The sequence below is a fragment of the Idiotropiscis lumnitzeri genome, chromosome 4 (assembly GCF_059441095.1).
Source record: "Idiotropiscis lumnitzeri isolate Australia: NSW breed Sydney's pygmy pipehorse chromosome 4, RoL_Ilum_1.0, whole genome shotgun sequence".
In the NCBI taxonomy this organism is placed as follows: Eukaryota; Metazoa; Chordata; class Actinopteri; order Syngnathiformes; family Syngnathidae; genus Idiotropiscis; species Idiotropiscis lumnitzeri.
Window position 1 is genome coordinate 20,869,125 of NC_142394.1, and position 26,503 is coordinate 20,895,627.

Consider the following 26,503-nt stretch of genomic DNA (forward strand, 5'->3'; position numbering starts at 1 on the left):
ACCGCTCCTGTGTTTTAATTGCCGCTGAACCGTGTATGCTCCGAGTGGAATTGTGACACGCCAGCCAGCTGAACGGCTTGTCAGTTGCCTTTCTAGCCTCACGTCACCGCGTTTGCACAGCAGGTGTTGAGTCACATGCAGGGGCCAAAAGCACAAATTTTGACCCGACAGGAATGACTTTGTCTTCACGCATGGCCGAACGCTTTGAAGGCAAAGCACATCTGCACGTCGGCGGCTCAATCAACACCTTTTTTTGTGAGGGGGAAGGACAACGGCTGAAATTGATATACGTTTCATGTACAGTGAACCCTTGCCCATTTGCTGTTCGACTATTTGTATCTTTTGCCAAATCCAAACTTGGCTATTTGCTTGAACACATTCACCATTCTCACATTTTTCTGTGTGCTCTTTCTGTAATTCTGTAAAATGCCGCAAGATAGCAACAAAGCTAACATGAAAGTAGCATTTGGTGCCAAGGAAGTATCTTGACGCATCTTGACTGAGAGACTGACGATATACTTTCAGAGTATGGAGTTTAAACTGAGTTTTCTGGAACAAATTAGGCCTCATTAGTCACACTAAGCATCACCAAAGATTTCAGTGGATCTTATGAATGAATTTTATCATGCAGATGGTCGCATCAGTAGCATGTAGCCAGAAGCATAATCACAAAAATTCTCAAAGAGGCTTGCCAACAAGTAGCAAATTCCGGTTCTTTACTCTTGGGTGACTATTTATGTTAAAATATTCCATAAAATGTGGCGTGTATACTTAAATAAAAGCTTTACGATTGCAGCGGGTCGCATCTCAAGCGAATGCTCATGAAAATAACACAAAGAAAATTCCACCAACAGTTCCAAAACTCAATCAGTTGACAGCTAAATCTACTAGCACCTTCTTATTTCCTTTTGTGTCATTTTACTCATTTGTTTAACTATTATTATTATTTAGGATCAACCTTCTTCTGTAAACATGATGTTTAGTAATATTGACATGTTATATCTCAAGCAGCTGCTAACCAAAATAGCTTAGAGATAATTTCACAAATACGGTACTTCTAAAACACAACTATTGCCGGGTGATTATCTGAGTCAGATGGATTCATTTTCTTTATTTTATTTAATTTTAGTGGCCTGGTAGTGCTATTTTAATGCATCACCAACTGATGTGCCTAAACTAAGCACACGGTTAAGAACATGCAAGCTAGTTCACTACAGCACAGTCGATGTTAACAATTTAGCAATTTAGTTACTACATTTCATGACTTTTCAAACAAACAAATGATGTAAAATCCAAATGGGCAAAAAAAAAAAGATAAAGTCCCCAAATTTTGGGGAATACTGTCATCGTAATTTGCTTTTTCTGTAAACTAAGGCGGAAAGTCAATTTAAATCACAAATCAGATTTTTGTGGAAAACAATTTTTTTTTTCATCTTTGTGTCTTCAAAGAGTAGCTTTAGTTTATTTCAATTTTTTGTACAGCACTCAATGTTCGACATGTCAGCTAGCTATTGATCATATTCGATAAATCATGGTCTATAGATTTGTTAAGGGTTAATAAGGGCTGTTTAAAAAAAAACACACACAAAAAAAAACTCTTCAGACCAGTGCAGCTGAGGGCGTGCAACAACTCGTATGTATTGCGTAAAGAAATGAGAAATTCGCCAGAAGTTTTAATACGTGACCAAACGGCAGTCGCTGCACACAACAGCTGGGAATGGAGCGTTGCGGTGAAGCAGCGGGCCGGGTCGAGACGCAGTTAAATAAACATGTTAGATAAGCCTCGTCTTTATTTAGACAACCTGATGAAGCTCTGCATTGTCTATATAGAAGCAAATGTTGCACAGGGAGCAACGCATGAGCCAGAATTTTACATTTGGATTAATGGCGGATAAACAGTTTTTGCATGTGGTTTTTCTTTGGATTTGTTACATAAATAAGTCTTAATTTAGCAGAAAACAGACATATCAAGCAGATGAATTGCATAAATACTGGTTTGCATGATTGAGTGGAATACTGCAAAAAAAATTTTTTTTTCTTTGGAAACATTAACAACGCTCCATCCAAAAGTTTATTTTCTTTCCCTAATGCATTAATTTGGATTGGAAGATTCAAAACAAGGTCAACGATATATTCGTACGTCTATCCTCAATGAGTCTGCAAATCATTTTATGAAACGCTGTACAATACAGTTGGTAGCTGCTTACAACGGTAGTAACAATCATTTGAATTTGAAACTGTAATACGAACTGCCTGATATTTTATCACTTATCGTTTAACCGTTTCTCATCCCTAAATGTAACGATAATCAAGTATTATCTCATAACTTACTAGTACATCAAATGAGCAGGATACTTACCAGGCTACTTCAGAGCATGCTGATGAGCTGAATTCGAATCAGGTGTGTTGCAGTTGGGAGAGATGCAAAGCATGCAGGAAAGTGGCCCTCCAGGACTGGAGTTTGTCACCTATGACATTGTCCTATTACCCAAGACAATTTTGGAGTTGGCCCCCCCTTTAAGTATCAGTGGCTGGTGTTGGCAGCCTTCGCTAGTACCCAATACCTTAAAAAATAAGGCCTGGATTTGCCCAATGCCACTAGCATCGGAACGCTCCCATCTCTAGTTTTTACACATCAGATAAGAGAAGCAGAAAGACAACTATTTCTATGTGACACTAGATACGGTGGAAAGGATCATTAGAATTTGAAACGATAATATCAACAGTCTCTTCTGCAGTTTCGTTTTCTACGGTTTGTCTTCTTTTGACGTTTAGTTGCTGTTGCCGCACACACTGGATGGGTCAAATCACCACGAACAAATTGTAGTCTCAGTGATGCTGCAAAACGGGTGTGGGCAAACTATGGCCCGAGGGCCACTTGCGGCCCATTAAATGTTTTAATCCGGCCCGCCAAACTTGAAAAAAATTAAATGAATAAATGTTTTATGTTCTAAATATTCTCGTGTGTCAAACACAGATATTTTGTTGTAATGCTTTTGTTCATTTGAATTTAAAATTAAATGTATTTTTTTTTGTCTGATGAGGTGAGGTTACCAAAACACTCCATCCATCTGCTCCTGGTCCGGCCCCTCTGTCAAATTTTAGAACCCATTGTGGCCCACCAATCAAAAAGTTTGCCCACCCCTGATCTCAAATTTTATTATGCCGCCCCCCCCAATATGTTTATATAAACAAGATTCCTTTAGACTTTTTATAAGGGGGTGAGCCATGTCAGAATGTTGAACAAGGGCAGATGGCTTAAAATGTTTGAGAAAGCCTTCTGACTTTCCTTAAATATTCAATACCGGCAGCTTGCATCAGTGTTTACAGTCAGGCTGTCTGCCTCCCCTCTGAGCTTTGCTAAGTGAACCGTGGCCGCTTCAATGGCCTGCCTGATTATGAGTTAAACGTCTCCAAAGAATGGAGACAAGTGACGGCCGCAGACCAGGCGTGACACACGGTGTGTGCCGAAACAGTCGTCTGGTTGCCCCGCAAACTCAAGATAGGAAGTCCGATACGATATATATGCCAGGGCTTGACTGTTTGTTCATACAGAAGACAGAGGCGGGGGGTGAGATCGCCACAACGGGGGGGGGATAAAAAAAAATCTTTAAGCACCTGCAGTAAAACACAATGCATGCTTATGAAAACAGCCAAGGCAGGAATTTTTCCAAAATGAGCCAAGTCACGTCTTCAGACAAGCGGATGAAAGCGTCTGAGGAAATGGGGGCAGAGGGAGGCGTCACCTGGAGACCGGGCCGCTGCTGACAGGATCCCGACCGAGCGAGACGCCTGAAATAACGACGGAACGTCGGGATCAGCGTCTCACGGGGGTTGTCGGGAGTGGCTGCCTTTGCAGACAGCTGTTGGGGAGCACATCAGCGGCCTTTCCGCCGCAGCAAGACGCCCTCTGACAGATTAGCGTTGACGTCTCTTCAAGACGTACTTGACATTTAGCGAGAATGGTCATTTAGTCCTGTAAGGTAGATTTTCACAGACTTTATTTTCCCGAAGTGTTTGAAAAAGTTTTCCGTACCAACATCTATCCACCCGTTTCCACTTGTCAATCACATTAATCATTTTCACAAAACGTTTGGGATGTTCAGCTTTAAATTTCAGTATGACGCTAATTCGCTCCACAACCTTTACAGGTGAACTTAATTTGACTTCTAAACTTAATTTTTTTTTTTGTCAAGTACAACATGTTCTTGGAAATATGTGAAATTTGATCATTTTGCATTTTATTTCTGCTACATCCACAACTTTGATGCATTAAACATTTGTATTTCCATTAGCTGGTAATAATATTTCATTTTATCGTATTTAGTTGGCCTATTTTTTTTTTCACAAGTCGGGAGAGTTGCTGGGCTAACCTGGGACTTCTTACATCGGATTGGAATCACTATCGAAGTAACATTGAGGGTACTTGCACAACATCGGGAACCTGTAAATGCACCACGCCGTTCTGCACGTTCATCGTTTTTGTTCGGTTCTAACATTTTTAAAGATGATGAGAAGCAAAATTGAATTCAGGATTAAGTTTCTATTAATTGCCAAGCCCTACCGCACATTGTTTCACTACATTTTGTACAATGTTGTTCTCTAGCAAGGAGCTGAACAGCAAAATTCCAACAGGTTTGAAAATTTACAAGAATGCTCACTTTTATGTGACTCTTACAGTCCTTCTCTGTTCAAACCTGCTCATGACACTTTGTGGCCACTTTGTGTTTGAAATCTCTTAATGTTGATGAATTGTTAGGTGTCACCTCAGAAACAGGAAATGTGTTGTTACATTCACGACTCAAACACCTGTTTTGAATGTTTCCCTTCAGCTCTTTGTTAGAGGGCAGGAAGTTGTGCCAAACATACTGAGACACTGCATTCAAAACATAAATTAAGTTGACCTGTAAAAGTCATTGTGCATTTTAGGCTCATTCTGAAAATTTCATCCAAAAGCCAGAATTGTTGAGTCTTTTCAGAAGGCCCAGAAAAAATAAGCACGAAGTGAATCTGCACAGGAAGGCCGGAACCGAGAGTTGAAACCCGGGAGCTCAAAACGGTGATGCAGACATGCAATCCAATTGAGGTCTAGTGGAGAGGAGATGAAGGCGTGGCTTGTTTGGCGTGATGTCACAAGGACGCAGGCTCATTTACGAGCAAGGAACCTGAATGAGGTGTTTACTGCACCTTCCAGATTGCTAATCTTTTGTTATGACTTGGCTGAGAAAACATTTGGCCGATAGAGCTGATCCGCAGATAACGGGAATGTTTAAGGCTGCAAGCTGTCTTTTTTTTTTTTTTTTTGGTTTCCGGTCACTTTGACGACACACGGCTAATGATGACAGTCACCCGGAAAGCTAATCCCCATTTACTCCAAGACATTTTACGTTTCACATACTGTCCATTGGTGAATGCAGATTTTGTCACCATGGCGACAAAGGGTAGCTGCACTTTTGCCAAATTCTTCAGTTCTGCTGACCAACCGCTCCTGGAGATAAAACGTCTAAGTGGAAGCTCATAAGGGATAGGGCTTTTTTCCCCCCCCAAACTATGTAATGACTTCCCAGTGCCCATTAGACAAGTCCCTTCGCTGCTCTATTTTTAAAAACAGACTTCAAACCCATTTTTATTCCTTGGTGTTCAACACAGCATGATCCTCGAGCCCTTATATTGCTGCTTTTTGTTTTTGTATTGTTTTGGGTTTGTTATTATTTACGAGATGTTAAATTGAGTCCATTTGACAGTTTTTGTTCATTTTACCCTTTTAGACCCATTTCCAATTGCCATGACCCATAACACAAAGAGACAAGAAAAACAAGAAGCATTGTCGTCTTTTCCCAAAAAAGTCACAATATCATTTAATATAAAACACCCTTTTAAATGGACCGTCGTGAGGAAGTCTGTGTCCATGAGGAGCGCTGCCAATCAGCAGAACTCCTGGCTAGCTCTTACAGAAAAGGACTTTAAACATGCATTTTCTTTTATTACTACATTGTACAAAGTCATAGGGAGAATCCAGGTGAGTGTTTTTTTTGTTTGTTTTTGTTTTCTGCAGATATGGGCACAACAGTCTCTGCATCCTCTTGAAGGTTCCAGCAGTAAAAAGGGAAGATAGAGTGGGGGAGGGGCTCAGTCTTGATAGGTGGGCATGTACACAGGTGTCCATTAGTTAGGGGGGTCCCTCCTGCCTTTTTAGACCGTCAGCTGAAGGGAAAGCGAAAATGTGGTGTAAGGCAGGAAAACGACTTAACACATAGACCACTCACAAGAACTTAGGAATATAGGACATTATTCAAAAACCCCAAATCCTGAACTTTTGCAAGAAGTGTACTGTGCATACTTTCTCCATAGAGTGTCCATTCAGAAAGAGTCATTGGTTTCTACATGGCAGAATCCTACACTGGCACACACGCACACATTCACACGACAGATGCCACGGAGGTGACGGACGTCACCTTATTGTCATCCGCCCAGGGCTGCAGGTTCTGCAGGGCGTACAGGGAGGAGTTGTGCAGGCAGAGCGGGTCGGGCTGCAGGGGCTGGCTCAGGGTCTTCTGGAAGGCTTCCTGTTGGAGCTGAAGCATGAGCCGGTTGGCCTGCTGCCTCTCGGCCTCCCGCTCCTCTGCCGTCTGTCTCCTGGTCGGGTAGAAGGGACCGGGGCGTGGTTTAGCATTGCATGGGTACACAGGCAAGGAACCATATTTGGTACTACAGTGCAGGATCACACTCAAGTCATGGATAATACTCAAGTAATTTGGAATAAGAGCTTGGGATATATTTAAGGTTTAAATAATTAATTAAGCAATTTTAAACAGTTCAGAGGTGACCTCAAGGCAAAAACTTTTAAACGCAGTACTTAAATTGATATTGTATTCATGGAATAAAGGGATTTATCCAGTCAAATTGTATTCGGGCTCGCATTGTGAACGTCACGGGACCGAACCCAGAAAATAGGTGAGCCGTGACATTTGCAGTAACTTTCACACAGCAACACTGCATCTTAGCATTGCGAAATTTCCTTACACCGAGGTGGTATTCCACTTCTGTTATGACTGTGTATACCTTACCTTTTACACATAACAGCAACGAGGTGAAAAAGAGGATGTGTTATTGGATCTGATGTGGCAGTGGTATTTCTGATAGTGTACCTAATGATTTGTCCAGTGAAAGTATAATCAAAAAACAGCAGACGACAGAGAAGGATGTGAGACTAAAGCGAAATAACTGGTTGACATGAAAAGAATTGTTTGGAGGTTGGCGCGCCAAAGACAAAGCTGCACATTAGCATTTTTATTTCCTCACCACCTGTGTCGGGGGAGCGTGGGGCCGAGATGACGGCTGATCCGGCTGAGTGGCAGGTGTTAGCGAGGAGGGAACATGACTGGCAGGCAGGCAGGTGGGCGGCTCAGCGTTACATGTGTTAACATGGCGATGCGCATCCTGTACGCCGTGTGGGGGAGATGGTGGAATTACCAGTGACTCGCCGATGTTGCCGAAGAGCAGCTTGAGATATCAGACTTGGCGACAGAACCTGTCTGTTGCTAACCAAAACAGCAGCACATAAACCATGCCTTAGATGGATTCGAGTGTGGAGGCTTATTGCATGTTGTTTGTGGGTTCCCTGCGCAGTAGTAAGATGGACCTTATGACATGGCCGGACTAACTTTGGGCAAACAGATATTATTACATGAGGCCATATCTTAATATTTTATTTTTTTTAATTAAAAAAGAGCATACTTGTTAGGGTTGGCAAAAAAATAATTACAAACTTTTGGCGTGTTGCGTTGTTTATTTTGTTCACCCCACTTTCAATCGTTATGAATTGAGATATTTTTTATTTCAAACAAGCAGATTTTTTTTATTGATGAAAAAGTCGCTATTTACTTTGTTTGCTGTATTGCTTTTTATCCGCGTTAAGGTGGAGTGGTTTACTGTTATTTCTCAAAAATGTGTTATCATTTGTAAATTTTGAGTTAAAACATGGCGCTTAAGTGCGATGTTAAAAAAAAAAAATACAAGTTAAAAGCTACTTCTTGTAAAGGCATTACGTGTAGAGGCAATAAATAATGTAAAACAAATTCAAACTCAAGTTGAACCATAAACTCAAGTAACAATTTGAAACTGAAGTTAAAAATGTAAAAGCCAATAAGGCGACACTTAAGTGAAGCGTTCAACTCAAGTTAAAATGTAAAACGTATGAAGGGAAATCATCAAGTTAAAACATACAATTCATTAAATTAAAACAAATTGTATTCTTACATTAAATTAATGAAGGTGTTAAGTGGAATGGACAACCTAATTCAAAACTTACAACTTTAGTTGCATCGAATTCATTTTCAAGCCGTATCCTTCCGTATTAATTAATTCATATTTTTGAAGTGGTTTTCCATTTGTATACATAATCCCCCCTATTTCACGTCTTTTCTTTTTTTCAAGCTCAATTTCCCAACGCTGACTGTTCTTTTTTACCCTGCAAAATAGAATTGAGTCACTCAACAGCACCTCTGCTGATAGCAAATGAGTCGTGCACCACATTTAAGTCTATAGTATGTTTGATTAGTATCCGTATCAAAAATCAATAAACTGGCGCGAAATGCTGTGCTAATAGCAACAAGGAGAAAATGATTAGGGCAGGTATGGCCCTCTCGCAGGCGCGCGCAGCAAACTGCGGCCATTAGCCACGCGTTATTGCTAACAGCATTACCATAATGTGGTTGGCTGCCTGCTGATTCGATCACCATCTTGTTAGTTAGCGTGCTCGTCACGCAAGCGCATCCCTCATGTTGAGGCTAGCAGGTGCACACTGCTACCAAGACGCGGCATCAATCTCGGTCAAACGAGGAAGTGGGTTAAGGCCTGGGCGCTTATTCGTTTTGACACACCCTTTTGTCCATGCTCATTTTAGTTTTAAGCATTGAAACTGGCTTGTTGTTGTTACAAGACATGAGAGTTCAGATCAGAGTATGGTATAGTTCCATTTTTTTAATTTATTTATTTATTTATTTTTTAGATTTAACAACTCATGACTCATTTGAAAGTAAAGCGCACAAATGAATTTACGTATGTTCTAATGCAGGGGTGGGCAAACTTTTTGATTGGTGGGCCACAATGGGTTCTGAAATTTGACTGAGGGGCCGGACGAGGACCAGATGGATGGAGTGTTTTGGTAACCTCACCTCATCGGAGAAATAAAATACATTCAATTTTATATGAAAATGAACAAAAGCATTACAACAAAATATCTGTCTTTGACACACCACAATATTTAGAAAATAAAACATTAACAAGGTTTATTCATTACATTTTTTTCAAGTTTGGCGGGCCGGATTAAAACGTTTAACGGGCCACATGTGGCCCCCGGGCTGTAATTTGCCCACACCTGTTCTAATGTAAATACTAAAGAGTTTAATATTTGCTATACCATTGGTGTCTATAGATAAACTGCATTAGCATTTTTTATTATATCTTTTACTTGTTTTTGACTTTTGTTTTTCAATTCAGAAACAGTAGTTTTGATTAGTTTTTAGTGCAGTGTTATTAGTTTATATTGGGGATGGGCAACTACTGATACCAGGTATCAGTATCGGGACGAGCCTTATTTTATGGTTTCGGTTATTCATTGAGTACCGACATCGAAGGCAAAAAAAAAAAAAAAAAAAAAAAAAACAGGTAAATCCTCTTTGGCAGTAGTTGGCGCCATACTGCAGCAATTTGCCACATTGGCAAAATCATCAGAAAGAAAATCTTTGTTCACAATTTTTTGTCATTATGTTAAATGAAATTTTATATATAAAAAGTACTGGAGGTATATAGGTGAGTACTCAAACAGTGAATACTTGCACTTGTATCGATGTGAATTATCGAACGTTCCTAGTTTTATATTTTTTCTGGAAATACTTAATTTTAGTTTGGTTTTATTGTTAGGTTTATTTTTTTTTTTAATAAAGGGTATTTCTTGTGTGATTAAAAATGGTCAAAGTATTGTATAGTAAATACTCAATAAAAATTATAATAACCAATCGGTCCATTAAGTACAGCTGTCATAAATTTGGCCGAGCGAATAAACAGTGAACGCCCCCCATACTTATGGTTCTGTTCACAGATAAATTTCCAAATTTTTTAAACTACTATTTAATATCTATCAAACATTGACAACTGTATAAGTGACAGTATTGCGCCGGAAACAGCTAGCTTCTTTGCTGACTAACAACCAACACAAAAATACACTTTTTTGTGTGAGCATCATGTAGCCTCGTGGCTTCAAATATTCATTTAAAATGCGCTGTCACTTGAAGGCCGCAGGGTAATTGGATTTATCACACGTTCACCTCCAAACGATTGCAAACAGCGGGGAGAATGAAGTGCAGGGAATGCACGTGTCTCCGGTGAGAAGCTTTGAGTATTGCTGCGAGCAGCATCTTTCTAAAAGGCCTTTTAGGAGGCTCCAATAATTGTGCTTGGTCAAGCGAACTGGCCTCCGCCGGCCGCCCAGCTAAGCAAAATAAAAAGGCGCGTGCCGTGTTGCGAGGCGCCTCTGACGCTTAAACCGCGACGGCCATTTTGTGCAACATCAGAAGGCACTTTGGATCTGAGGGCAAACAAAGAGTGTCCATTTAGGGCTGGATCAAAGTGCACATGCTGTTTTGATGGATCACCTTCGAGCTCCCTTTCTTGAGTTATAATTATATAGAGTGCTTAACAAACGTATTATTCGGCCAGTCATCAAGAGACTATCAAGCATCATGAAATGCTTTCATACGGATTCTTTGGCAATTCCGTGAGCTCTCAAAGGTTTACCATTTTGGATTGGTTTTACTTTAAATCTCAAACTGAATTCTCCTTCAATCATGTGACATGTGACCACCAAACAGCAACAAGACATGATTTAATGCATTTGCTTTCAGTCTTCGGTGAGCACTCAATGTTTGACCAGTTTGAACAAGAATATTACATTTTAAAGTGAATAAACCTTTGGCACTTATTTGTAAAAAACAAAACAAAAAAGAAAAAAATGAAGAGGCTAACTGCTTCTATTCATATTCTTTCCATTTTTAGTAAACACTCAACAGTTGAGCCTTGTGCTTACATTTTGTTTTTAATTTCAAATTGAATTGTCCTTCAATCATGACTACTTCTCATAAAAAAATAAATAAATAGGGCTATCCAGCATTATGAATGGCTTTAATGTGTATTCTTTCCATTTCAAGCAAGCCTGTAATGGTTTAGCCTTTTTGCTTTGGTTTTTATTTAAATTTTCAAGAGGATTCTCCCTCATTCATGACTTAAAAGCACCTCTCATACAAAACAAGAAGAGGCTATTCACCATTGTGAGGTGCTTTAATTCAGATTCTTTCCATTTCCAATCCGATCAAAACATTTTATCATTTTGAACAGGAATAGGTGATTTCAAACTGAATCTTTACTTCAACAATAGGACTATTATGTAATATGACTTTAATATGTGAAAAGTAAGATGCAGCTCTCCAGCATCATGCAGTGCTTTAATGCGGCTTCTTTCCATTTTTAGTGAGCTCTCAATGCTTGGCCATTTTGAACAGAAATGTCAAATTTAAAATCGAATTCCCCTTCAAGCATATCACTTGTGACTACTGTGTAGAAAAATAAGAGGCCTTGAATGCACATTCGTTCATTTTTCAGTCTGTCAATGTTTTAGCACCTTGAACAGGAATAGAAAATTTGAAACTGCACTTTCCTCCAACCATTTGCTCTGTTGATTACTAAACCTCAGTTTAATACATTTAATCTCACACACCATGATTTTGGGAACGCCTGCATCTCGTATGAGCACGGCGAATCTTACCGCCATTTTGTCCGCCTGTTTTGAAACCACGTCTTCACTTGGGCGTCCGTCATTTTGAGGGCCTTGGCCAAGGTTGCGCGCTCGGCCGACGCCAGGTACTTCTGCCGGTGGAAGCGCTTCTCCAGCTCGCAGATCTGCACCCGGCTGAAGGACGTGCGGGGCTTTTTCCTTTTGGGCGGAGTGCGGTTTTGGTACGGGTGGCCGATGCGGCGGGTCACAGAGAAGGGCGAGAGGGCGGCTGCAAAACAGTGAAACACAAGAACGGGCATTTGTTTTTTTACTCGCAAATCATTGTCGTGATTGATAGGTGGGGTACTCAAGTCACATGACTTGACTTGAGTTAGACAATTTTAAAACTCGGAACTTGCTTGGCTAAAACCTATGAAAAACTCGACTTTTCCACCCGCCTCTGGTGATTGATGTCCCGGATCAGATATTACAACCAAAACTCTGACAGAAAATATTTCCCTGGAGATTTGGTTTGTTTTCCAGTCTTTAGCTGCATGAAGTGATTGCCAATTTTGTGGTACATTTCGGGCCTTTGAGCAAAGGCGCAGAAGCTGCCAGTTGGGGAGGACGATTGTAATTACGATTGTCAGTAAATCAATAAAATCACATTTCTCAGAAAAATTGTAGGATGGAGTAGGATGGAGACTGTCCTGTAAAAAAAGAAAACCAAACAAGAAAACCCCAAAAATATTGCATTCCAGAAAATAAGAGCTTCTCCTGTCTTATTAAATTAATCATTGCAAGAAAATAGTGATTAAATATTAAGTTAATCATGAAATTTCCCATCGCTAATTTCTGCCATGTCATGTCAGCAATGATTGTGGCGTGATCTGTGATTAGCTAACTCAAGGATTCCGAAATGGTGGTGTGCAACTAGTACACACTTGCAGTGTCTTTTTTAAAAATTTGTTTTGTCTTTTTTTTTCGAGGTTAAGTACACAAGTGGGGCATGGGGGTTGCCATTTGTTGCCGAGGCGGTGACTTAATTACCTGAGCAAGCACCGCCTACTTTGGATTACTACATAATTTAACATGATATTTTTTAAATCTGTTTTTTGCTTTTTATTTCTTTACTTATTTATTAAAGTGTGTACGGGACTGAAGGCCAGTTGTTGTGCAATCAGGTAAGACGGTGACTCACCTGGGCAAGCCCCCTTTGGGAAAGAATAGTCTGCAAGCAGGCCATTGCCATCTCGCAGGTGCGCAAGCTCGGGGTAATAGCATTTAGCTAAGGTCTCCACCGTGCTCCAGACGGGGACCCTGCCGATGTCCCCCTTGGGGAGAGGGCAGAGGGGCCCGGCCGCCGTCGCCCCGTTCCCCGGCCCCCCCGCGGCCTCTCGTGCTCGGCTCTCCTCTGCCTGCTCCCCTAAAGGAAAGGGAGACACAGTGAGGTCCCGCATCTGGAGCACAGCAGCCAGCCAGACATAGGCGGCCCATGGTGGCGAATCACATGCGGGAGAAGCCTGAATGATGAACACCGACTACTTGAATGACATTTACGCTTTCAGTTTCGTAGCACAAGTGACAGCTAGTATCACTGGCGATAAATCAAAGTAGCCAGTCAGCATCGACATATTGGCCACAGGGGGGTTGGTCACAGGTGCATTACTTAAAATTAACATAGAAGATTTCATGGTAAGAATTTATGTGGAAAAAAAATATCGTTAAACATAATAATAGCAGGTGAATAATGCAACCCTACAACATTATTGGAAGTGGAGTTGAGAAATTAACATCATGACAATGTTATTATCCATGCAAATACATCAAAGTCATTACCTAACCAATCAGAAATACCAAGGTGCGAAGCTAAAAATTGTTTTTTTCTTTATTTTGCCCAAAGAAACTAGGCAATTGGGCTAACACAATATAGAAGTGCGTCCAAACCATGAAAATCTATATTGAGTGTCATTAAAAACATTTAAATATTTAAAAAATACATACTATAATATATTTTGAAGACTGCCAGAACCAAGTTTTCACAAGAAATATGAAATTGTATCTTGATTTCATTTCACAATCTGCAAAATTGATCTTGAAAATATAAGAAATAATATATAATACATATTAGAACTGATACTAGTTTTTGCAACTCCCATATTTTTTTAATCACTACTGTCAGGTTTTCACACCCACTATCCTGTTTGTAGGAACCTTAATATGAGCATGTGTATTAATTTCAAATATATGTTTTAAAACATAGCTAAAAACAATGCATGGCACAAAATACTATTTTGAAATGGTCAGAGCCAACTTTTCGCCCTCTCACATTTTGATTGAAGAATTTCGCACTCCCGACCATTTTTTTGTAGGATCCAAAAATAGAAATGTGCTTTGAGTTTAATTTAAAATCAGCAAACACATATCTTAAAAAAAAAAAAAAAACATATTCTAGAAGTTGTTTTAAAAATGCCCAACCCAACTTTTCGCACCCTCGCAGATTCAGCAAAATTGGCTGCAATCATGTTTTTGCACCATATACTGTCCAAATGAAACATTAATTATCAAGTTAAAAGCATAAATGCTATATCTAATAATTATATTATATACTCCAAAACAGATTTTTTTTAATATATATTTTCGCACCCCCATAGAATTATATGAGGTTTGTCAACACTATTAAAATTTTCCTTTAAAAATTAATTTGCATGATACACAGAATTTAGTTCCTTTTACTGCAGCACCAACTAGGAAACTTGCATGTTGTCAATTTGGTTTCCCTGCCTGCTTGCTTGTCTCACTTTCACTCTCTGAGTATTAATAACCGCTTATCATCTACATCATAAAGTATCTATGAATCCTGTCTATTTTGTCAGGCGTGGGATAAACACACAATCAATACGTGTGTAAGGCGATCATTTTTGGCCATGGATCCACTTGCCCAGCCACCCACCCGCCACACTCTCATTGTGACGGGGAGCAATAGAACCTGAAGTCATCTGCTTCTTTTCTGGTTCTTTCCTTCTCTTCCCCCCCCTCCCCAAAAGAAAAGCTCTTCTAGAGCCTAAATGAGGGTAAACATCTGTTCAAGCGTCCCCTGAGTCTCACTGATGCTATTTGGCAACGGTGCGGTGCGTGCAAAGCGCTCCCGAGCTTTGTGATTTCAAGACGGATTGCTGCAATTTGAACGTCATCATGTAAATGACAAGCGTATTTCGGCCTGTATTGCTCCGTAATGACACTCCCTTATCTCCTACACTGAACATCATCAGGTTTCACGGTCCGTAATTGTGAGAATGGTAATTGTATCTCCTGAGAAAAGATTTCTTCATTGGGGGGACGTAGGTGGGATTTTTATGATTAGTTTGAATGACCGACTTTGGTATTTTAAGCCGCTTTTTAAACCTAACGCCTATTCAGGGACAGTGAACTCCTTTTTTTCATGGGGGTAGTTGCAGAACCTTTTTGCTTTTGTGCCGCCTCAAACTATAAAACATCAATAGACAGAGAAGGGGCTTGTGATGGCAAACTAATAATTTATTTACAGATATCCAACTAAAATCGCGCCCTGAGTTGAACGTCAGTGGCTTTTACGTGGTATTCGTCATTCACTCCATCAACTGTGTCAGCTTTTCTCACAATCATCATGCACACTTTCTTCAAGGAGCAACAGTCGTTCCAACATTAGGTGATTCTACGGTATGCAAATAGCCAAAAAGATGCCCGTATCATGTTTGCATCTTAATGAATGTGGACCAATGTTAGTGGGCTAATGTGGCTAATCAACAAATGAACATACAGACTATTATAACTGCAGAATATGAACACAGAACATAAACTTAATGTTCATTAACTCAGTGCAGAAAAGAACGTCAAAGTAACCAATAATTAAGGAGTTATTTGGCAACTAGGCTCCCATTTAGATGAACTGCTGCGACTGTACCGGAAATAAGAAAGAGGAACTGTAACAAGAGACAATAAATTCTTATTTTATTATATAAATTTGTAACATTAGACATTCATATTTCATATTCATATTTTTTTTTTATACCCTTAGGTATTGGTACACCTCTATACAATGTGTACAATTTTCATTTTTTCGCTGGAACCTTGTATATTACTCTCCCTGGATTTTGGATCTTTTTATTTGGCAAACATTGCATATTATTCCCGTGTAATTATGGTACTCTTCTCATATTGTACATATGCATACTCTGTCGAGTGTCAGGTGCCTAAATTTATTATTGTGCTGCCATTTGTTGCCCTCATAATTTACGTAATGGATTGAGATTCACCGCCTAATCTTTATAATCTGCTCAAAAAATGTCCGGTTTCAAATCCAACGGGATGTATCACTGCCATCTACAGTGAACTGTTAGCCCTGAATTTTATAGACAAGCTGAGCGAGAACCTCTTCCTTGCCGATGTATGTTTAGAGATGCATAAGTTTTTAATTTTTTTTTGGGGGGGGGTTGCATCCATATCACTTCAACTCCATCTACAACATTACTTCTTACAAGTAAATGTCTCTCAGATTATTTCATTTTGGGGGAAAAATGCACCTCAAGGCTCTCTGATTTCCACGAACAATGCAGGCCCAACAATAAAATCTTGGAGTATCTCAAGATTTATTCATGCATACTGTTTCATTGACTTTCTAGAAAATGGTGGTTGAAATCCAAATTAGGGTGTTACAATAAGAAGGTTGCACTCGACTTGACCGTTTCAGTCCGGTGTACAATTTTATTTTGATTCATTTTTTAAAAAACGGCATTTTAGAATCTTTCAGTCCCATTAGGTCACTGTCTGACTTTTGCAGGCCTGTTGAGGCTCACAAGCAGAGCGTCTGGCCACATATTGCTCCGCATTAGATGCTATTTCGGGCCATCTGCGTGCTAAATAAAAGACCAGGCGCATAGAAAGGAACAGTCGAGTCGCTGCTGGAAAAGAATGAATGGAAGCCTGGGATTAAAATGCAACAAGACAAATGGATTGCTCATCCACTGACATGTAACACCTAATACGTTTGTGCCAATGTAATCATAGACTGGATATCATATTGCCCCTATTTTTTTTTTATGCACCGCAACACCATGAAAATATTCCGGTAACCCGTTTCCCTATTTCCAGAGACAATGCCACAGAAATGTAGGATCCAAAAGATGACCATAATAATCTTTTTCCTAACTTTTCTTGGAGACCACATCCCAATGTTTATGTTCTTGCTACCCCGACTATTTCACTACTTATGTACCTTTGTCCGCTATTATCCAAAACATGTCCCAAAAAGGAAAACATCCTTACATTAACTCTGCTATTTTCCATAACTCTAAGAAACTTTTCAGTTAGTTTGCGTATCTTGTACCCACCTATCTTTTTATGTAGTAAGAATGATGATTTTTTTGGGGGGGGGGGAGTGGTGGCGGCTTGTAAGGAGCACGGTGATAGCTGAGATTTGTTAATGTTTTTGGACACGAACGATATGTAAAGGTAAGATATAGTGACAGGCTGAGAGTTGAGGAATCCTTTCAATGTGTTGGACACTGCAGATCAGGAATTGGGTCAGCTGCATTGGAAATAAACTGTAAATTTCTTACAGGATACATTCTATTATAGAATATATACTGTATTAGACAATATTTGGTCCCAGTAAACAGAGTAAAGTTTTGCGGTTGAATATTTTACTCTCAAATTTTACTTTGTTTATTGGGACCAAATGTAGTCTTTTTAGGGTAAAATGTACTCTAGGAAATTTACAGTGTAGGTTCTCAATTTGGGGTGCATATGATATTTAAGAGTCTGCAAAAACTTGGATGGAGACCTTTAAAAATTATTTTAGAAATCCGTGGTTACGCAAACTTGGGTTTGGCAAATTTCAGATGTAATTTATTGCTCTGAAAATTTCTCTTCTGATCTGACGTTGTAATGGATGCAAGATTATATTCAAATGTTTATCATTTCTACACGCCACACCCCAAAGAAAAGATCATATTGTATGTATTTGAAAGGAAATAAGGTACATTTATATTACACTGCAGCCCAAAAAATATTGATTTGAAAATTGGCTGAACATTTATTTTTGTTGCAACTCACTCCAATGCAATTACCCTGGACCCAATAGATAGAAATACATTTGTGCCACAATCTAAGAAAGCTACAGTAGACCTCTGCATACTCACTGTTTAGCACCCACAGATTCACTTGTTGACTGATTTTTATTTTCCAAAATAAAAAATAAATGGTCGGGGGGTGATCCCAATTATTTTAAGAATTTTGGGCGTTACAATAATTATAATAATGAAAAAAATCTATGCATTTATATTGAATATCACTTACAAGCATATTTTTCTTGAAAATTGGGCTTCACTGTATTGTAACTATTTTAAAAGAAATAAGGTACATTTATATTCGTTTGAAGACAAAAATAAGGTTTTCACATTTCCTGCTTTATACCAAATTGAAAAAATTCTGAATCCAGATTTTTGCACCCAACCTGAAATATTCCAGCATTGATACATATTACACATACAACCTGAAAATAACAACAAATCAAGAGGGCAATTCATGACTGTTTAACACATTAAAAATCCTCACTAAATCTGTGCTAAAACTCCAAATGAAACACGACTTAGTTTCCCAGCCTTAAATGCAAGCCAGAAAAAAAAGAAATCTTGTTCTTTCAGTAAGACAAAACGTGCATGTTTGGGCTCTAACCCAATTTGACCAAAAGCAAAACGCCACCGCAGAGAATATGTGGCGTGTATAATAAAAGCAGGCGCGCTTCATCTGTGTGGTGTACTTAATAACACTTCTCGGTGACAAAGCGGCTCTTCCCCCCACTGCGGATATTACCTTTTCTCCAGCAATCTAATAAATAAATCCGTGAAGGATTCTAACGGGGATATTGAAATAGAACATGAACATATCGTACAGTGCTATTTATTATCGTGTGGCGTTCAGGGGCAGGACGCGAGGCAGGAAAGAACGCTGGCGTTTAGGACTGCTGCTCCTGCTTCTGCTGCCTCTTTTTTAATTTATGGCGAGGAAAGTGGACGTGATGGCTGCTCTGTTTATTGTCGCTTGTCGGATGAGGATGACGAGTCTTGCTTGGACTGTCTGGGCCAGTCACCGAGCGTAAAAGATCATTCAAGGGGAATGGCTGTATAAAGGGTTTAAAATGCATCGTATTTTCAAATCAAATTAAGAAATGTGCTTTGTTAAAAAGACGTGACCATTTCAGATCGTGCCCCCCCCCCATGAGCAAAAACAGAAATATGAAACGGTGTAGCAACGTTTCGTTTGAAAAGCAAATATAGTACTACAAATTTGAAATAAATTTACATTTCGTCATTGTTTTTGATTTAATTAAAAAAACGTATTGTATGCGTCATTAAAAATGTGATGGAACATTTTTTAGGCTATATAGTTAATAGATTAACGTAAATGAGTTATCCAAATGGATAGAATTAAAACGGCTTACCACAGTATATTAAAATTTGAGTGTAAATAAATGCAAGAAACGTGAAATGAATTTTAAACGTATATGACTATGAAAAATGCCTCTTTATCTTGCATACATTGTAGAACTTTTTTTTACTTTAAAAATGTGGAATAAGAAAACAATGTCAGTATTAAAACAGAAAAACAAAAATAATGTACCCTTTTCACCATTTGCACATTATAAGACACACATTAAAATGTCTTAGCAATCTATTTGCATGTTCAAAATGTGTTTGTGTGTATTCAAGCATGAAAATAAAAAAATAAAGGTCGAGCAAATTTCGAAGTAATGGCATTTATATAAATAAAGTTGTATTGTATTGTATTGACGTCTCAACCCCCCCCCCCCAAAAAAAAATATGCACATAGTTTAAAAATGAGAATACAAAAATAAATATTTGTTCAAACATGGACCAAAAATGCAGTGAAATTACTTTTTTTTTTTTTAATCTTGATTGGTTGCTGCAACATAAAAGATCGTCTTACTCGTATTCAACTATAGTATTTTACATAAAAACACTTCACAAGACGAAAATCAAATATGTGCAAACCAAATCGTGCATTTCTGCTTTGCCCTCACAAAAATCTCGTGCACGTGCCTTCTTAATTGGACGCCATTTTCTGATCAATAGGGCGGCCTACATCAACAAAATGGAGGAATTAAAAGGCGAGATCATCGTGAGTCTTTACAGGAGTACAGCCTTTTGAGTTTGACAGCCCGGCCTCCCCCTCCCATCTCTAGATTAATAATTCATCACATCGAATGAACTGAATGGTCAATATTTAATAGGGGAGGGGGCATTTTCATCTTCATAACTGCGAGATCATGTGACACAAACGCGCACACGCGCACACGTTACACTAATTAATAGCATGATTTAAAAATGTTCCAAATATGAAATACGTTTTTTTTTGTCAGCATCATACGCTCTATTAAATTTAATTTTTTTATATGTATATGAAAATGGTCTAGATCAGCCTCAGCTTGATTATAAAATGGATAAATAATGTATACAAAGTGTAATTAAAGTCACATCGTCATGTATGAGCCTCAATGGTCTCTAAAAGCTATACAATTGATACGATTCAAATACAAAATTGGAAGTGACTCATTTGCGTTTAATATGTTATGTAGTTAGCCTTTTTTGCATAGAAATACATTTTAAGGAAATGGGCTGTGTTAAAAAGACAATATTGATGCATTGATTTTTTTTATGCAAAAAAATAAAAAACACATTGTTTTGTTTGGAAAATGGAAATCATTGCTAGATTCTGTTTGTTTATTGATTTTGCTTTTGAGACATTTTGTTGCAGTATTGCACTCAATTTCATTAATATTAAAAATAGTATTGCTTAACAATTCTCAATGACTTATTTAAGGTAAGAAATCGTTTATTGGTCTCCAGCGGGGAAATCGTGGGGAAGATTAATAATATATCATATTTTTTTACAATTTCTCATATACTAATACTGTTATTGGCTTGTGCAATTTCCATAAATAAAACAGAATGAGTGCATACAGATTTCTAATATGTTTACATTATTATTTCTTTAACAAAGACAGAGGGGCTCTTTTCCCTCCATTGACTCGAGTCACATTTTATGAGCGCTTGTGTGAATATGTTGTGGTTGTTGCTGTTTATTTTTAAGCAAATATCACCTGGGCGGTATCACAACTGATGCGTAGGCAACTGGAATATAAATGTATGCATGTGTATGACGTTTACATATATATATACGTCCTCGTTCACTGCGTATTTTGGTCATTCTACCATTTTTTTGTTTAGGGCCATGTATAATTTACAAAACACATTTTAGGAGTTTTTTGTTGTCTTGTTTTGGTGGCAGTTCATTTTGGGCTTTACTTGATTTCAAATGCTGCACTAAATTTGTTTAGGGACGCAAAGAATACATTTTATTTCGTTTTGTGCATGTTTTGGTTTTTTTCTCCTGACAGCTCCTCTTCGGTCTTCCCTGTTTTTAAAGAACAGCATTGGCGCAAAATTTGATGCATTTGGATGATTCTTTTTTTTTACTCTTTTGACCAGTTTTTCGTGTTTTCCTTGTTTTTTTTGAGGGGGGAGTGTTAAATTTGAGAAAAATGATAATACATTTCTATGTACATTTTATCAGCATTTTATTGATATTTAGGGACATTATGCAAGTTTTTAGAATTCTGCATCAATGCAAAAAATACGTTTTTTATGGATAATTAGTCTATTTCAATCATTTCTCTTAGAGTTTGCTTGTTTTCCAAATACTACACATTTTCGGAAAAAGTATTATGCTGAATCAGTTTATGTGCATTCAGCATCGTTTATATGTATATTTAACAAACAAACAAACACTTATTTACCTGTTAGTCTGTCCTTGGCAAACCTCCTGCTGCTCTCCATCCAGGGGAAGGTAAAATTGGCATTGCCCATGGACCCCATGCCGGGCACGGGTCCGAGGCCGGGTGGCGGCTGATGGGGCCCGCCGGCAGCCGAGTTGGGGGGCGGCGGCGGCGGCATAGGCCTGTGCGCCGGCACCCGGATCACCCCGCCGGCCCCCGCCCCTGTCGCCCCCGCCGCCGCCGAGTTGACGTTGACGTTCATGTTCATACTGACGTTCATGTTCATGTTGACGTTGTAGGAGCCGGCCAGGCCCATGGAGCAAGCCGGGTTGTACACGCCGCCGTAGCCGTTGCCGTAAACGGCGTTGGAGGCGGCGGCCAGCGCGGCGTACTCGGGCTCCCCGGTCCGGTTGGGCAGCATGCAGCCACCCTGGGACTGCTCCGAGCTGTTGAGGATCTGATCGATGCCGAAACTGATGGGTTCGTGCTGCTGCTGTTGCTGCTGGTGAGTTTGGTTCACCTCCTCGATGCCCGTGTGCTCCATCTTTTTTTCTTTTTCTAATAACGAGCACAAGTGTGTGTTTTCTTTCTCACTATGTTCGTTGCAGTCTGTTTGCTTTCAAGCATCCATAATGGCCCGGAATGATGATAATAACAATAGATCCAGTGCGTAAAACGACCCAAATGGTGCCATCGTTTGCGTCCAAAGTGGGCTAAGAGACAGCGTATTCCATTTTACGCGTACTCAACACGAGTGTGACAAATCACTTACTGACACAAATCCGCGCGTTGGGCCCCCGGAGAGCCTGCGAGGGCCCACGGGTGGGGATGCTGCTGGTGGGGATCCATATGCGTCAAAACCGAGCGAAACCCTGAACGGATTTGGGACACTTTTGACTTTGCAGGCTCGCCGCAGCGAGTGGGGCTACTCGTGTTGCGTTCAAGTGCAGGTGAGACGAGCCAATGCGTAAAAGCTGCCATTCGGCCGAGCCCTCTTCTTCCTCCTCCTCCTCCTCCTCCTCCTCCTCCTCTTCCTACTCCTCTTCTTCATCCTTAGTAGACGTGCTCGCTGTTCTTAAAGAGACAGTAGCTTTCCCGCAGTTCAAACGAGAACTGGGGCGTTTGTGCCTTTAAATGATGCCCGAGGCCATGAAGTAACGTTCCAATTCGTCCTTTTAGGACTTTTACTGGGAATACACAAAAGTAACGCTCTTTAAAAAAAAAAAAAGAAGAAGAATAAAAAGTTAGTAGTGTATTTTCCATCTTTTCCCAAGGGTATTTTCTGTCAAAAGCATGTCTGGAAGCTAAAAATGCACTTCATCTCTATACTACTGACTTTTGACTTTTGACTTTTTTTATATATTTGTTGAATTCGTTTTTTATATTTTAACACATATCACAAAACAAACAAACCAACAAAATATCGAGCCCAATTTTCCTTGCATTATCATGTTTTATGCTGACCAGATGTAAAAATCAATATAAAAATATGAAAATTAAATAACAAAATTAATATGAAAATGAAATTTTTTTTTGACTATTTATTCAATTTTCAATTCAATTTTAATACAATTGTGACGTCACAGACGAGCGACTAGAAGTGATGGGCGGCAAACAGATTAGCTTGTGTCAAAATATCAATCCAACGGCATTCAAACTGACTCAAATGTTTTATATATAGTTCAAACGTTCTATTTCAAACACATTTCAAGTCGCTTAAAACACATTTAAAACAGAAGCAACCATGACTAATATATTGCTTAATTTATTATTTTATCTATTTCCGATGTTTCGTGACGTCATCGATGGATTGAAATTGTCAGGAAGTAGTCTGTCTGTGAAACGAATCCTAATGTTTACATTGCTATAGATAGATAGATAGATAGATAGATAGATAGATAGCCGCCTCGAGGTCCTCGTACAGGCCTCAATTCAATAAAAATGAAAAATGAATGATAATAAAAACACGACACGCGCTGCAAGGGAGGAGAAGGAGCAGCAGGAGGAGAAATGACGAGGGGGGAGAAAAAAAAACAAATTTAATATATCAGCGTTTTATTACGCACTTATTTCACTTTGGGCGCGAATGGAGATATGTCTCCGCTGCAAGAGGTGGCTGCAGGGGAAGCATAAAAATCAATTGTGTGCATGCTGCGTGGACCATATCCATAACGCTGGTGGCTGCGATGCTTATTGTTATGATCGTAGTGACGACGATGACGACGTGGAGGAGGAGGATGGGCTGTTTACGTGCAGAAAATGAATTCAATGCAAACGTAAATCTTAGCAGAGACACAATTTGACCTGCATGACAAACAAGGCACATGTGTAATATATTGAAGCTTTTCATGCCTTTTGACGATTTATTTACATTTGCATGCATCCTTTACATACATTAAATGATTTGTAAAATGTTTTTTCGTGCAGAGATAACACTTTTAAGGTAGCTCAGTGCAAAAGCGCACTTTTACAAATGCTTATTTTTAATAGGCACCGTCAGATATATAACAGTATATAATATGTATATTCATAATTAAGACTTGTGCTGATGTGAGCACTGCAGGGAGTCTTCACACAACCTGTAACAGCCCACACTGCACGTGAGTTTACTAATTAAAAATCACACATCAGTTCTCGCCTACAGATCACATTTAAAGACACACGTGAGCTACATTTAAAATATTTATGGTAATTCGGAAATATGTTCATATGATAAAAGAAAACTTATAACAAAAGAAAAGCAACTGCCCGTGGTATTTGCTCTATAAAAATAATAATAATAATTATTATTATTATTATTACTATGATTATTATTATTTATCATATTTATTATTTATTGTAATTATTGTTGTGATTATTATTACTATTATTATTATTACGATGATGATGATGATGATTATTATTATTATACTAAAATAAATAAAACCAAATATTGGCTTTGTTTTTCGATACAATGAAAAGAAATATATATTTTTTCAGACTAAATCTTACTAAAGTTTTTTTTTCAGCGAACATCCAAAATATTTTTTTCCAAATATTCTTTTCATATAAAATGAAAAAGAGCAAAATATCAACCCACATTTTTTTCTGTGATAAAATGAAATACATTTCTCCGATTAAATTGAATGAAATGTGTTGGGATTTTTTTCGGGAAAAGTACATATTTTCCGAACAACTCAAAGCCAAATAGGTAATACAATATCCTTTTTTGTATTAAGTGAACACAAATGGGCCTGTCTTTTTCCAGACTTAATCAAACTAATTATTTTGTGTTTTTCTCTGGATAACATGAAGCAAAATTTTATAATTAATCAACTTAAAAAAAGTTTAATTTGCTTTGTGTCTCCTGCGTCACGCTAAGAGCTGTTTCTAATATTTTGGTTCCTTCTGCAAGTTCGTAAAGGAGGCCCAACATTACGAACAGCTTTCTCCAACCAACCACAAACAAACCAATGGTCACATGACACTTCCAAAAAATAAATTTACCATTTGTGTCAAGCATTCCTTTTGCCGCCCATTTAGTGCTTGTATTGGAATATGGCAAATAATATGGCCGCCCCAGTTTTTGTGAAATGCGCTATATAAACAAAATTGTATTATTTATTGTATGGCGTGACCATGGCATGTCCCTGCGTGTGCGTGATGAATGTCGTCTGTAGGCGATGCACTGGCTGAGCGCAATAAAGCCAAAGGCGAACAAAATAATAAGGGTGGGGTGGGGGGGCAACAAGGAATTGGTCACAGTTTGTGTGAGTGAGCAATTTGTACGCGGCCAATAACAACACAAGAGTGCGGGTGGGAAAGTCCACGGAACGAGTGGATGCATCATGCATGTCAACGAGAGTGCCTGGGCGGAATGTGGCACAAGTAAACAAACAAAGCGTGACAATGACACCAAAGGAGGGAAACGAAGATCAGGCATTTAATCTTTTTTTATTCTTTCTTTGGTTTGTAATATACGGAAGAGGATTGATTATATGACAAAAACTGAAGATTATTTTTCATGTAGTTGAAAATAGTTACTCTTTTTACTTGGATTTACTTTTTACGTACCATGCATTTTATTTAGAAAAATATACCCTTATATCAAGATAATTTTCCATGAGAAATATATAATACTTTAATATTCCCTTCTCACTTCCTCCCTTACTTTTGAGACCCCTCAACCCCTCTCGCACATGCAGCACGTTTAGCCTGGAGAAATACATACAATTGTGAACTTAAAGTCAACTGTGTGCGTGTGTCTGCGCGCGCTTGCGTGCGTTCATGTGTGCATGAGCGTGTGTCAGCCACTAAGCTGTCCATCACACAAGACAAGCGGAGGTGCATTTAAAGTGACAGCTACAAAATGATCAAAGCAGTCACACTTCCAGTGTCATGTTGTTTCGCTTTTGATTTTAGTCAAGTGGAGAAATTTATATATATATATATATATATATATATATATATATATATATATATATATATATATATATATAGAGAGAGAGAGAGAGAGAGAGAGATATATAGATGTATATAGATATAGATAGATATAGATATATAGATGTATATAGATATAGATATATAGATATAGCTATATACATATATATATATATAGATATATACATATATATAGACCTCATATGTATACTTACTAACCTTTCTAACTCACTGACCTTCTCGTTAGTGAGTTCCCATGTATGCATGCAGTTTGTGGAGAGTTGTATTACATTAGGGTGCATTTGCGGGGTCCTCAAGCCCCCCCAGGGGGAAACCTGGCGCCTCCTGCTTGGAGCAGACGAAGCATAGCTGCGTAGCAAGAGTGGAAGAGGAATGAGGGGGGGAATGAGGATGAGGAGGAGGGCGAGGGGCAAGAGGGAGTGAAAAAAAACTTGAAGTGAAATGCAGGCTGGGGACGA

At 38.8% G+C, this 26,503-nt stretch overlaps 1 protein-coding gene across 3 annotated transcripts; it reads right to left on the reverse strand.

Moving 5' to 3' along the window:
• Positions 1-6,005: 6,005 nt before the first annotated feature.
• tlx2 (T cell leukemia homeobox 2) lies at positions 6,006-22,592 on the reverse strand. 3 transcript variants are annotated; one of them, XM_088292636.1, is made up of 5 exons: positions 21,627-22,592; positions 12,972-13,196; positions 11,822-12,059; positions 6,456-6,636; positions 6,006-6,204 (listed from the first exon to the last, which is right to left on the reverse strand). In XM_088292636.1, the coding sequence occupies exons 1-5, from the start codon at positions 22,147-22,149 to the stop codon at positions 6,193-6,195; spliced, it is 1,179 nt and encodes a 392-aa protein (XP_088148762.1). In that variant the 5' UTR covers positions 22,150-22,592; the 3' UTR covers positions 6,006-6,192. The 3 variants fall into 3 exon arrangements, with proteins under 3 accessions (XP_088148762.1, XP_088148761.1, XP_088148763.1); XM_088292635.1 differs by lacking the exon at positions 6,006-6,204 and having other exon boundaries at positions 6,420-6,636; XM_088292637.1 differs by lacking the exons at positions 6,006-6,204; positions 12,972-13,196 and having other exon boundaries at positions 6,420-6,636.
• Positions 22,593-26,503: the final 3,911 nt, after the last annotated feature.

Bases quoted from the DNA above. Each gene is read 5' to 3' on its own strand.
- tlx2 (XM_088292635.1), bottom strand. From the start codon at position 22,149: ATGGAGCACACGGGCATCGAGGAGGTGAACCAAACTCACCAGCAGCAA. The intron at 13,197-21,626 runs GTAAATAAGTGT...CCTTTCCTTTAG, and splicing joins TGCCAAGGACAGACTAACAG to GGGAGCAGGCAGAGGAGAGC. The intron at 6,637-11,821 runs GTAAGATTCGCC...CTACCCGACCAG, and splicing joins AACAGGCGGACAAAATGGCG to GAGACAGACGGCAGAGGAGC.